The sequence below is a fragment of the Corticium candelabrum genome, chromosome 18 (assembly GCF_963422355.1).
Source record: "Corticium candelabrum chromosome 18, ooCorCand1.1, whole genome shotgun sequence".
Lineage (NCBI taxonomy): Eukaryota > Metazoa > Porifera > Homoscleromorpha > Homosclerophorida > Plakinidae > Corticium > Corticium candelabrum.
Window position 1 is genome coordinate 651,869 of NC_085102.1, and position 14,867 is coordinate 666,735.

Below are 14,867 nucleotides of genomic sequence, written 5' to 3' on the forward strand. Positions count from 1 at the left end.
GGCAGTATATTTTACTGCAGTCTATGCCACCGCACATTTTTAACTATGCTGGAGCATCCAGTTGCCGTAGTGCTCATCTGCAAAAGGAAATACCCTACTGTAAATCCAGAAATTTTCGTACTCATGAAATTTTCGTTATTTCCGTACAGATACCTGGTTGTACTAAAATGACATGAATACTAAAATTTATAGATAGATGCACTTGAATTCGGCTACAGTACACTATCGATGTCCTGTACTAAAATTATGAGTACTAAATTTGTGGATTTACAGTATTGTGTATTGTTGAAAACAAGTCAGCATTTGCCTAATTTTAATTTGACTAAGAAAGATAAGATAAATCTCTTGTGTCCACTTCAACCATATGAATTGTTCCGGTTTTCTTAAAATGGTTGTTACTTGTAAATAGCATTGACAATTGAAGAAAGATCAGCATTGTGTAAAACCTCTCCCTTGTTTCAAACAGCAAAACGTAAATCAGTCAACCAACCCAAAAATTTTATATTCTTGTTGACTGCTAGTTCAACATAATTTTGGCAATGTTGTGCAATTTTTAAATAGAAACCTTGATTTTAAAAATCTCTATTACTTTTTCCCGGTATACACACCTTTAGAACTATCATATAAAAATAATTTTCAATTTCTGCATGTCAATCATGAATGGCCCTGAAAATAAGAAAGAGCACCTGCAAAGTTAGCCTTGAACTTCCAGACCAGAGAAGACTCTAGTCTGGACCAAAACGATACTAAAATGATTTCAGAAGTACTTATCAAAAAAGTGATGTTAATGGTAGTCTAACAGCACAGGGTCATCTTACCTAGTTCAATAGATACACATGCAAACATATCATTTCTAGATGCCATGAGATCTCACGACCAAAAAAGAGATGTCTGCCGTGCTTGCAATGATATCTTGGTGGACAGCATGAAATGACGACTGTTGATTCTGTAGACTAGCGAGACTACCACTCGACCAGTTCAATTGTCAAAGTTGATGGTCTAGCAAAGCTAGCCTGCTGTGCATGTCCTGTCCCTGTAAGCTTGAAGATCGAAGAGCTGGAACTGAAACTACTTAAAACTAAGACGCATGCATGCACCAGAGTCTAGTCTCTATTCACGACTCTGGCATGCACTTGGAGCCTCTGGTGTGCACTTAAGGCAACCAATTACTGCTAAACCAATCAGAATTTAGAGCCAACATTCCTGACCTAAGACGCTGATTGACTTAGAAGGCTATTTCCAAAATCATTTTAGTACCGTTCTGGTCCAGACTAGAGTTGCATTTTGCTTTGCGCTCTCTGGTCTGGAAATTTGAGGCTACTGCAAAGTCAACATTTTAACATCAAAAATTGTTTCTAAATTATGATGTCATAAGATTGCTTTGAATTAAAGTTGCGATAAGCTAATAGAATTATTGCATCTCCAATCATAGTGAACATTTACATAATACATCCATACCTATATTTCAGATTAAATAACCAACAGAAAACCATTGCAGAGAACTTCAACCATTTTAGTTAGAATCAATGCACTGATTCACAAAATTTGATCTCATGACAAATTTTCTCTGTTAGCCACTGGCAATGAATGAGAAATATAAATAATCAAAATTCAATTCATTTAAAGGAAAACTCTCACCAAAATCAACAATCTCTGGGAAGAAAGCTGTCAGTCACTTCATGACACAACCCTTTGCAACAGTTTACTGCAGATGTTTACCGTAAAAACAAATAAAGTATTGAAATTACATGTGTGAGCGTGTTTAGTACCCGTATGTGCCACAAGAGTAACTCTGTTACTCTGATTGTTGGTTAGCAAGGAAGACCGATACCAGTGTTTGAAATTCCCACTCGCCTACTTGCCAGTGGCGAGTCCAAATCGAAGTTGGCGACTAGAAGGTAGCTGTCCACTCGCCAGAGATTAGCAGAGAAGTGGGCAGGCGTGTTGAGAATTGTAGTCAGGAGATGTTGAGTTTACGTATCCTATAGGGCTAATTGTGTACATAAGCATTGAAAAGTGGATGTTGGCTGTCAGAATCGCATCTAAATTGTCCATTTATATTGTATTGTGGGAAAAGATAGTTACTTAAAACAGCTGCTGAAACCGCAATCGCATTTACACTTCTCTTGCATACACAAAGAATGTGACTGCAAACCTGCAATCCTTCTTGTCAAACCAGATATGCCTAGTGATGTTTTCTGAGTCCTTGCAGTACCACACTCTTGTCATCTAGGCCTAAATGCTATTACCTATCTGTCTGTTCAAATTCACCTGTAGGTTCTTCCAATGCAATATCATCATGTCGCCTAAAATATATGCAGTGAGTTGTAAGGGAGTAGATAGTTTCATAGCCAAATGTTGGTAGCAAATTCAATCTAGTCTGAATCTACTCCTAGGGTCAAAAGCACACAAGGGCTTGCACACAGCTACATGTATATTGCAGTCCACCTGGATTTACAGTATTGCTCAAGAATCTAAGATAAACTTTTACATTGTAGATGTTCATGAATCTATATAAAAACAGTGGTATAGAGCTTTTGTGCATGGTTAGTTTAGGTTAGTCTAATAGATCATGATGGAAATGTGGACACCGTGGTCAGTTCTAAATTTAGTTTGATCCTACATAGGCTATTAATTTCTATATGGTCAAAATTGGGAAAACTTAAGAGGCGTCTTTATATTGGACCTTATGGCAAGAAAAATCGTCTACAACAAAAGAATCAAGATTGATGACAAGCACAAGGATAAAACGTAATGCACTTTTTTGTTGTAAACAAAGTAATACACATAAGTATAGTCTAGTAATTACTGCAGATTCTGTTACACAACCACTACTAACTTTTAGACATAGCTAGCTTGTTAATTAATAAATAATTAATTAAAATGGGAAGTGTGTATCTATCATAGTTTTACTTATTTTTATTGTAATTGTACCAGTTACTAAAATATATTAATATAATATTAATTTATGCACGCACTGGGACTCCAAGGCTTGTACTTTGGCGAGTAGAAAATTTTGAGAATTTCGAATACTGGATACCTATGAACTTTTCAAGGTAAGGATTGTGAGACATATGGTGGGAAGTTGTGATTATTGGCTAAAGCAAACTGGGACTCCAAACTTATCACGCAAGTATCGACTGTGTCAATACACCATGGAGCCTCAAAAGGAGACCCTTCTTAGATTAGTTCATAGATTATGTCTTGCTGCATTTTGGGTGTGTTAGAAGCACTTGGTATGGTAAACCTAAAGTAGTTACTTCCAAACGAAGGCAGAGAGTACACTTCGTGCTACATACGAGGAATCACCCGAACAACTCGTTGCCCTTTCTCTGCTTCTGTGGCTGGCTGAACAGTAAGCTTCCTGCAGGAAGACACTAGGCCTTGTACCATTCTTTCAACCAGGTTTAGTATTTGGTGAGATTTCCCCTTTAAAGGTGCCCACTCACGATTCACCACGCACGTGCAGACAGACCCACACAAACTTGAAAACATGCCACAATTTCAAGTTGTGTCCTAATGAAGCTGAGCAAGCTAACATCCTAGGGACCTGGGTGCACCACATTCTATGACATACAGCCTTTATTCCTAGTACAAAAAGAAATGCGAATTGCGTTCTTGTCCGACACGACAGTTTTGCTCCTCGTACTTGACATTTCGAGAAAGCTAGCAACAAGTGTGTTAGGTTCTTTATCCACACATTTTTCATTGACAATCTTGAAATAGCTTGTTTTTGAACGACAAAGCGCTTTCTCGATCGTTTTCTTCTTGCATGGGACTCGGAAATGGGTGGAAACCAGAGCATTATCGTGCACTATCACGATGGCATCCGAACCTCGGAGCATGAAAGTAGCCACAGAAAGGTGTCGGATGCCGCCGACAATGCGGATTGAGCATATCTATCATGCATGATAGCTGCTGACCTCGAAGTTCCAGACCCATTTTCGGGTCACGTACAACAAGGAAAAAATCAAGAAATCGCTTTGTCGTTCGACAGCAATCTCAAACTGGTAAATGATAAATGTGTGAATAAAGGCACGATTTCTAGTTTGCGTGGGTGTGTCTGCACGTGCATTTGAATTTGTCAGCAAGCACCTTTGTGTTGCTAATTACAAGCTGACTAATAACCTGCCAGCTATTAAGTCATAATGTTTTAGAAGTCCTCTTCAGACTTTCATCCAGCACCATAAATATGTATGAAACAGTGCTACATATTTAAACTTCATGACATTATAACAGTTATTAACCTGTGATTGTTGTTATAACGAATGGTTGTGATGCAGTTTTTTAAAGTTAGCAGTGATTTGTTGATGTTTCCTGACTCTTTCACTCTTGTCTTTGCCACCGAAATCTTTGGCGTCCGTTCAGATCCAGCCAGGTCAACAAATGATATCCTATAATCACAGACAATGCTCTGTATGATAGTAAGATAACGTAAGAACACGTGTACATGCCGTTATGTATACAAACATGCAACCCCTAAACCAAAGTTGTCTGCTACTGGAAACATCTAAACAGCGTACAATGTCATGACATACACAAAAAGCTACAGCTAGTCACCACACCATGCTCTACATGCATCATCGATCAATCGTGTCTACACGAAACTGATTTGTAGGGAGCTGCTTTCCTATTCACAATAATTCAACAGACAAAAGAGGTGCTCATATGAGATCATGCATTTTTATAGCATTGTAGTGTTCTGTTACCACGTTTAAAGCTATAAAACCATCATCTGTTGCTTGTAATTTCAAAGTCTACTCCTCAAAATGAAATGCAAATTCTCAACAAGCAAGAACAACGTGCCACTGATGTACATAAACACAAAAAAGACATGTGCAATACAGGAGGTGCTTGTGAAAGTCTAAAATCTATGAGACTTGGTGTAACAAACTGTAGCATATTGCTTTGCATAAAGCAAACACACAACAACAAACAACAAACAACACTGACTCAATCTAAAACTGTCAAACTTGTAGTTTGAGGTATGACAATCACAGTGCCCATATGTTCGTGGAGGTACATTCAAGAAAATCAGGCCTGTTTAGCAATTAGGTCATTCATTACTAAATTCATTGTGATGCAAATATTATTTTCATCTTTGCAAATTAGTAGTACATAATAAACAAAGCTTATGCAAAAACGACAGTAGTATCTAAAACTGTCCCACAGATCATTCATCCTACCCTACTCATTCTCTAGTCCTGTACATGACCAAGTCAAAAACTATATTGCTAATAGTGTTATTTATGCACAGAATTGAATAAGCCATCGCGATCCTATAAGCTCATCATAATACAAATCATGCAAACAAAGAGATTCAAGTGCCATAATCAACCTTTTAGCATGTTATCTAAAACTAAACTAAACATTTGATTGTAACAAAGACTGAGAGCTTGTTCACACCGACATCTGGACTAACTATGATTAGGCTAACTATGATTAGGCCAACATTAATCTAAGCGCGTTCACACCGCTAACTATGCTTAGTAAATCACGTGGGCACGTGAGTCTAATTAGCCTCGACAGGTTTTTCATCCACCATATCCGGCAAGAATTCGAGTGAATTGTCTTGACGAATCCATTGCTTTAGATTTTGAAGAGGAAAATATTAGTTTGCTTTTTCCGGCAGCTCCTTCAGGGACGGCAGGAAGTTGTCACATGTACAGACATGTACATAATGGACATCTGGCTGCACTTCTGTATACGTCGCCATGTTGTTGCTGCGGTTGTATGTTTAAACATACAACACAACATCGGAAACATCGGTGGCATGCTCTTCTTGTATACTACCTCACGTGCCAAAGTCACGTGCAACCACTAACGCCACTAATGTGGTTGTAATACTGCTCTCTACGGCATTAGAATGGTGTTAGAATGGCGTTACACTAATCATGATTAGGACCGGTGTGAACGAGTGGCGTGAGTGTACTAACGCCTTGGTGTGAACAAGCTCTGAGACTCTCATAAAAATCACACGACATAGATACAAATAGAAAATGAGCAAATGGATACTTACTGACTAACAGCATTCTTCCCAGCAGTCGTTTTAATCAAATAGATGGTGAACATACAGTGACTACAAGAGAAGCAATATCATTACAACAATGATTCCATAAGTAGAGTTATATGATGCAAGACCATGAGCATATTAAACCGTTGTCACCCACATCAGATGTATCAGAACAATTCTAGGTGTATCACTATGCTGGGTTGATACCGTACAACAAGACTTAAAATCGCTAAATGCTTTGGTTCACTTGGCTAAAACTATCATGCCTGGCACTCAGTTCTGCTAGGCCTAAACTTGTAGTGAGTATGGCTAAAACTCAGGTTCAGGTTCAAGTGTGTGCGCGCATATGTTTGTGTACATGTGTCAGCTGACTAGAACCATTAGCATGGATCGATTGTCACACAAACAATGCAATGTCAGTCAGTACCAAAACAACAAACAATATGCAGTAAAAATAAGCCAAATGGTTTTAGAGATTGAAACGTAACACACATAGAGAAGAAAAGCAGGAGATTTCAGCAATGCTATTCATTTTTGCACTAGTGCTTCTGAGCCAAGATAGAGTAAGAGCCCAAATGAGATTGTATATTGACACCGCCAGGCCATCCTAGATATAGTGACTATCAACATTTGGATGAGTTCCGAAAACTTCCATAGGGAGGGCATTATTTGGGGTGAGTAACTGTGATGCTGCAACGCTCTCACTTGTACACCTCTATAGCATATCTGTTTCATAACATCTTTGAACAGTAGCGCTACTGCAACTGAAGGAATAGGCTCCTGCATTGAGTTTGTTATTATACACAAGCGCAACACATCATCCTTTTCCTGTTTTGAACTACTTGCTGTTCTATTTGTGTTGGTTCTGTTTTTTTCTGCTAGAAACTTAGTACATCCTCCTCCCATAATGCAAAAAGGCCTAGTAGGCTATGCCGATTGGTTGTGAAGCATAAGCAATCATTTGGCACCCCAAAAACTTGACGGTTTTCAGCAGCCAAGAAATTCATTGTTATCGTAAAGCATCACTGTGCTTGCCACCTAGATAGCATGCAATCTGCAAGAATCGCTGATTCCACACATGAAGCCATAAATACATGTAAGAGTTTAATTAAGCCTGGTTCACAGTATCGACGCTGACGCTCAGCTGAGCGTCAACATCAAAGACACCGCCATGACACAGGCGGCATCCTTTGATGTTGACTTTGACACTGGAATAGAATTCATTTCTATTCCAGCATCAGCATCAGCATCAAACATCGGCATCAGCGTCGTACTGTGAACTGGGCTTTACTCTGATTTTTCACAACAGAACTAGAAGTTTGAATGGGTGTAACTACCTTATCTGGAACTTGGAAGTACTGCCATTTTGCTGTACCGCACCTGCAAGCTTCCGTAAACCTTTCATACTAATGCAACAGAGTACTTGAATAAGCCTAGCTGTGTAACAATATATATGTAATTTAACTCAGCTAGTTGACTCAGACAGATGTTGTTGACTCATTCAGATAATGATTGACTGAGCCTAGTCTAACCAGCTCCTCCCCTTTCGGACGCGATGAAACTAGAATTTAAGTTACACTCAACTACAACTATGTTGTCTCAGCCAGATAAATGCTGAATCAGCCAAATGCAAATGCTTGAAAAGCTCAAAAATAGGAGAAAGAAATTTGTGAGAAAAAAGCTTAGAAAACTTTATCAAGAACCATATCTTCAATAAGTTTGTATGATCACTTGAGTCAGACAAAGCTGACCCAACCATGTTGAAGACCTTGTGCCATAAAGTCGACATAGCAAGTGTCTCTAGAAGCTGATCCAGGGTTATTTACAGGAATGGTTGTAATTGCTCAGTCAAGGTTCCTAGATAGGAAAGTTCAACTACAAACTTGGTCCATGCAATTCCAAAGTCGTTAGCAACAGGTGACGAAGGCCATGAAACACACAAAAATCTACCAGTCTTAGAAATTCTGGAGAAAACCAGCATCGATTCCCTAGATGACATTCCACCATCTACCCTGGGTAACCGCTATGATCGATGCAATGGAGCTGTTACAAACTAAAACTCATGCAACACTAACATTTTATGGCATTGCAGAACAGATGTTTTACACTAATAACGTATCTGAGCACTCCTGGATCTCGAGTTGACTTTCTCACCTATCAATACTGCAGCTGGTGCATGAACGTTGAACGAGAGCAAAAGTGCTAGAATTTGTTCGTGTCTGGATTTTGTCGGAAGACACCTGTCCAGTGTAAAAATTCCTGACAAATTCATAGAACAAGACCGACATATACTTCATTTTCTCGCCATTGCATGGTCTTCTCACAATTACATTGCCCGAGCTTTGAGAAACAATGACAGATACATCTTTTGGACAGCTGGTACAGAATGCTTGTGAATACTGTGTGAACCAAATGCCTGGTTGAACACGGTGATTGTGCCAAAGTTGCAATGTCACCACAAAGCAGCAGATACAATGTAACATGCTTGATTCTACATGCTTTCCATGCCCATACAGTTGGTCACAACATCATATAACCATGCATATCGCCACCGGACACTGATGTAACCGTTATCACAAGTGCTCATAGTTACAATATACCAGCGACTCTCTTGTTCTTTAAGGGTACAAAGCATCGCTGTCGCTAAATCAACATAATACAAATAGTAAAGGCATTAGGCAAAAAAATTTATTTAGCCTTGCCAGGGTACACATACCATGCCTACACAGGTCGTGACATGACAAGCGCATTCGTAAGCCAAAGAAAAGCTTTATCGCTGGAGCTTGTCTGCAACAACAAGTAATTTTGCCACGAGTAATATATGCACATTGACTTGGACCTAATTTCGCTAGGCCGCGTTCTGGAGAGACGACCTTCATATCAGTCGAAGCCGCAGAACATCTCATTTCTAGGAGAGCAATCAATTTGCAGTTCCGTCAGTCGTAGAACTACCAGAACTGCTGGAATTCGTGTTCGATTTAGTTCTGAAACTGTTGAACAGTTCAAACTGATTCCGACAGTTCCGTCCAGGAACAACTCTAACTGACAACTGATACGCCTATTTTTTGCAAAGTCCCAGAAGAGTGATGGCCCACTATTTTGCAGACAGCAGTATACTATACTGATAGTTTTGTGCGCTCTATCGCTCCATTTGAGGAAGATTGGCGTCTATCACAAGGTCAACAAGAGGTGCTGTGAGCTGAAGTCACTCTGATGAATCGGTAGCTGGATGAAGCCGTAGTAGGCGTTGACATTGCTTCACCTAGCAGTTCCGGTTTATTTATTATATTTACTGTTAAAAGTATAAGTACATCTCGGATTGTCCGATCATTATGCCTTGTGTCCGGCCAAACTCAAAATAGCCAAACTAGAAAACTGCATGGAAGTTGTTCAATGCTTTGAATTCAGCGAAGTGGCCAAATGTTGACATTTGAGTGCCCAATGTCCATTTAAAATCCCCAGTTAAACTGAAAAATGTTTAATCACAAAAAATTATAATCCACACAGCACGAATGCACAGTTGCACACACAAACAAACAAAAAAGCAAACAAACAACCAACCAACTAATGCAAATAGAAACATGCACATTGGCTTATCAAAAGCTTGCAACTGCAACCAACAAATAGGCAACAAGGGCAATTACCAATTCAAATCAGACTATCAACTTGTCAGGTCCAGAAATGGCCAACTAAAATTTGATCTGACATCCAAACTGATACATACCTCCTACTGGAATGCTCATTGAACAACGTAGCAACAACGTGACGGTTCTTCCTACCCAAGGCCACTGCTCGAAGAGCATCATCAGCAGACATGACATTTATTCTTCTTAAATCTAATACAAACACGTTTGCACAGCTTTAATACCAACCTGATGTCTCTGCACTCACATTTCACATAGATGTTTCCTGACTTGTCTTCACTCAGTGGAAGAGCTCGTCTTTCCTGCTGTTTCTTTGGTATAACATCAAGTAGATCATACAAGCACTCATTGTATATCTCCACATATGAGACAAACACAGAAAACTGGGAGTCTGCATCAGACAAATCCAAGCAAGTTGTATCTCTAGATCTATGCTGCAAAGTATTCACCAAATCGCTTAACTCTCCTAAACATAAAAACAACATCATGACTAAGATGAAAAACATTCCACATTAATCATAATCAATAAACATGAATCTTGATTTCCATTCAAAAATTGATTATGTAATTTCAGTTCCTTAAACAGCCTGCACTGACTAAAGTATATTATAGTAAAGATAAAATATGTATATAATGAAGATACACTGTACTGCAAATATCCAAGTAGCGCCAGGAATGCTTGCTAAACAACTTTGATCAAACAAATGTACCTGCTGATTTGTGCTTGATTAAACCAAGAACATTTAACACTGGCTGTAATTGACTCCACACATAACCATTGCTGCTTCCAAATAGCAACAGTACATGCACTTTTAAACCATGATACCTGTTGAAAACCTCTCTGCCACCCTCACTCCCACCCCGAATACTGCATCTCAATGACCTACCACTAACTAGCCTTTGCCAAGCTGCCTAATTAACAACAGTGCAGATAGTGGGAAACAAGAAAGTCACTTACTTTTAACATTGGCGCTTAAATCTGATATTCTCTTTGTCAAGTTGTTTTGTTTTGATTGACTACCTGGGCGGCATTATGTAGTACAAACAGGTGCTTCTCCAGGTGTCTTATGATAAATATGACAAAAAGTTTTAGGCACATTTTCACCTATTAACCACAGTTGCCACACTCCCTCATCACATGGATAAAAAGTATTGAATTAATCTTTGTATGCCAGCTTATATGCTATTCGGTAACAAGAAGGTATGTTCACATATAAAACTAGCACTGGCACACATACAAAACATTTGTAAGCACTGCTGAAGAGTGGCCAGTGCATTGGAACCGATTCACTCATAACAACATTCCAAAAAGTAAGTTCATATGCACTTAGTATTCTCAATCAATGAATTTTGCAAAAAACAATCTTTGATAAAGTAAAAATCCACTTACTGACAAAGCACAATACTCAAAAGATACAAAAACATTATAAATGTATTTTAGTAGGAATGGCTACACGAATCAGTAAAAAGCAAACAGGCAAGTGTGGATGGTTCAATACTGTACCAAATTGACGGTCCCATGACTAACTCACACTGTGTCATAATTTTCTGAAATGGTGAGTTAGTCATGGCACCCTAATTTGGTACAATATTGCACCATCCACACTTGTTTGTTCACTTTTTGCTGATTTGTGCAGCCATTCCTACTAAAATACATTTATAATGTTTTGTATCATGTTCATTCACTTTTTACATGAACTGTACTACAATAGGTGCATATACAGCTTACAGGGTGCCTCAGAATGAACCCAAACTACAAAGAATGGGCATTTTCATCATTAGCTGAGTGAAACCACTGTGGTAGATGTTAGTCCTAACATTTCCTAACAATGTATGGTGGGTGCACTACTCACAGGGGTGCTCTGCTATGCCGCTAGATCTAATTACACAAGCATTCAGATGTTACCATAAGAAAGTTCAACTTAGATCTATTGAGAGTATATGAAGCGCACTTTCGTCAGTTGCAATCAGTTGTAAGTTTACCATCCTGGACAATTTGTAGCCACTAAGCGAATTTTCCTAGACAGGTCTACAGCACGCACAGCAGAATGATTAGCCGCACTTCCTTCGTTGTCTTGTCGCAGCATCTGTAGACAAGTTTGTCAACTCCTCGCATGTCTCATCACAAACGTTTTGGGGATATCTGAGAACAACAGAGGAGGCTGCGAGTGCCAGCAGATGCACCGCTCCGCTCATACAAAGTCGTGAGTCGTATTTTCGAAACCAATTGCAACACGAAGAAAAGTTCTTCTGCCCAGGATAGTTTGCAACAAAGAAACGTAACCAGTTCAGTCAGTCATTCATTGCTGTACTTCTCTAATTTTGTGTCTTCCCTTCATAATATGCTGCTGCACCTTCTGTTTACGCTGAAGAGAAAATGATCTCGCTACTCCATGAGTGAGCTAACGACACATCCAAATCTGTGTTTGACTCTTAAGTAACTGTAACGGACACTGGGTGCTTTCACACTGACCTTAGGTTAACCTAGGTTAAGCTAGCTAAGTAAACACTACCATATGGAACTTGTAGTTACTGGGTAGTTGAATAAAGGTTAACACTGACCAGCATTCACACAGCACAGAAATGACCCACTAACCAATCTAGATACTAATTATGTATATCTTGTCATTGTTGTCCCATCAATGTTTGGAAGTTTTGAAGGGTTTCGTCCTCTCACCAGAGACATGACCTTTACAAGCAACATCTGGTTGTACATTCTGCACAGCAACACTAGGAGAGTAGTAAAAAAGACCTCTTGTTGCCAACACGCTTTTCTTCTCCTTCTCCTTTTTCACTGAAGACGCGCCCGTGTAGCTTTGAAGCATTTGTAGCACATTTTAGAAAACGCACCATTCTTCGCTATGCTTAGAAGGTGGAGTGGCTTAATTATAGGCGGAGCAACCGAGTTCTAACCTAGCTTGCAAGTGGGTTAGCGTTAAGGCCTGTCCACACTGGCAACTGGATCATGATCGGTTGAATCCAATTAGAAATTGTGGGCGTTACCCTCACCTACGCTATGCGTGTAGTCGGAACATCTAGCACTCCTCACTCGCCTTTGTTCTCGCTCACCTTACCTCGCTGTATCAACGCTTTCCACAAGCAAAGAAGCCACACGTACACATTGGTCATTAGTCACGTGATATCAAAAAATGAGGCAGAGATAGCATTTTCAAAGTGCAGTGTGGATGCTCACTATCCCGATCCTGCTGATCGCGATCGAATCGCGATCCATTCTGGTCTAGTGTGAACAGGCCTTAACCTAGGTTAGACAAATCCATTAATTAAGACCAATTTGTTAAATGGCGTCTGGAGCTAAATTAATTGGAGTTAACCTAGGTTAGAAACGTTGTGTGAATGCACCCACTAACTGTCTGTCTGTCAATAGTCTAACACAAACTAACATAAGTCAGTTTCCATAACCTCACGACTGACAGCTACATCGATTTCATTCAATAAAACTCACCATCACTACTAGAGGTTGAATGTTCTCCAAGTCTCACAGATGTGGTGTCAGCGGAAGGCGTCTTACAGCTCACACCAGTGACGGCCAAAGACGAATAACTGCAAACCTCATTCAACACTGACCTCTCTACCAACGACTGTTGTTCATCCATCTCTGAAATATCGTTATATTTTTCAGGTCGAAATATTGTGTCCACCATCAGTCTCGGACCAACGGAGTTGAACAAGACGTCCAGAGAGCGGGGAAGTACTCCTGCGTCTTGTTGTGTTCCCTCGATAGTAAATGTTTTGCCACTGTTAGTAACGCCGAACGAGAAAACTAGAGAACTCTGCATGTCGCTAATCAAGGCCGCAATAACAGGTTGACATGTAGCACGGAACATATCGGTTTGAGAAGACGACGGAGGAAAAACGCGTGAGAACGAAAACTTGTACGTTGCAGGGCGTCGTTTCCGAGTGTTGTTACGGTAGGCAAGACTAGATGACGGAGCTCTAGCTTCCACCGTTTGGCTTGAAGTGATGTTGACGCACATGTCGTCTACGGCCGTTTCTGGCGGTTTGACTCGCAAGTAGACATCCAGGGACTGTTCCAAATCAGTTGATGTAAAGTCCAATCGTTTCCTCACATCTTCAGAGTCCATGGCTATGAAAACGCGCAAGAAACTCAAATCTCCCGCTTGCCGTTGATTATATCACGTGATATTTACGCATGCGTAAACACTTTAAGTCATTCCGCGCTGCTGGCTCCGCCTTCTCTCGTATTGAAACCCCGTACTACAAGTTGGGTATCTGGGCGATATCATATCTCAGAGAAAACCCGACAGATGTACGTTAAGCACTTAAAAATGACGGGGCCGTTCCAAGAATTTCGTCAGCCAAGTAAAGCGTTTCTTGAGCGCCATCAGATCACGTGAGCCTTACTGACGCATTCCGGAAATGGTCTCTAGCAGCTGTTGTTTCTGTCGCTCCAAGAACGGTGGAAACCATCGTGCTACTTTCAGACTGTCTACAGACTGTCTATAGACTGACCTTTTCGTGCAATTTATTTCCGTCTGGCAACATTCGAGGAAATTGGCGTTTTGTGAGATTCTTTGACGTTAAAGGCAATGGATGCTGATGTCCTAACAGTTTACGAAGCACTCATCCCTACGCAGAAACACTTTCCGCAAAATCCTCGATCACCGGACCTCGTTATTTCGACTGCGCACTAAAGCTGCGCAGTTCTTCGGAGTGTCCTAATTTCTAAAGCCGCTACTTGTATCTGCATTGCTTGCATGATTTTCAAATTCTACTACTGTTTATGTCAGCGTGCGTTTTAGCAAAAACCCCTATCAGTAGAACTATACAATCTCTAGCGGCAGAAGAAGGTTTGGATACGTGAGACTGGCTGTGGACTTGCTAATAGTGCGGAGGTTCCAATCTTGATTGCGCGCGTTACTTCTATCTATTGCCGGCGCTACTATAGCCTCGTACCCAGGTCCTCTTGCGCGCCCGGTTATGGCCTCGAAGTTCCAGACCGTCTCATGAAAGAAATGAAGTCCAAACCGTCTCATTTCTTTTGGGAGACGGTCTGGAACTTCGAAGGGAACAAGAAGAGGTTGAATGGTTTAGAGGTTGATAAGTACAGTTGAACATATAACTAAGCCAAATTTGGAGGGCCTACTCTTAGGTTAAAATTGTTGGCATGTCTCTAAAAATTTATATTATGTTTAGTAATTAAATTAAAAATTTAGGTTGTGTAAGTAATT

The 14,867-nt window shown here is 40.1% G+C and overlaps 1 protein-coding gene across 2 annotated transcripts in view; it reads right to left on the reverse strand.

The window, feature by feature from the left end:
* Positions 1 to 13,796, reverse strand: part of LOC134193893 (kinesin-like protein KIF20A) — a 48,223-nt gene extending 34,427 nt beyond the window's left edge. Inside the window, exons 1-5 of one of the 2 annotated variants that reach the window (XM_062662744.1) lie at positions 13,121 to 13,796; positions 9,905 to 10,123; positions 9,738 to 9,849; positions 6,020 to 6,079; positions 4,248 to 4,394 (exon numbers count right to left, since the gene is read on the reverse strand). In XM_062662744.1, the coding sequence (XP_062518728.1) occupies positions 4,248 to 4,394; positions 6,020 to 6,079; positions 9,738 to 9,849; positions 9,905 to 10,123; positions 13,121 to 13,760 (1,178 nt within the window). In that variant the 5' untranslated portion in view covers positions 13,761 to 13,796. The remainder of the gene's footprint in view (positions 1 to 4,247; positions 4,395 to 6,019; positions 6,080 to 9,737; positions 9,850 to 9,904; positions 10,124 to 13,120) is intronic. The other variant, XM_062662745.1, reaches the window with a different exon arrangement.
* Between the last annotated feature and the right edge of the window lie 1,071 nt (positions 13,797 to 14,867).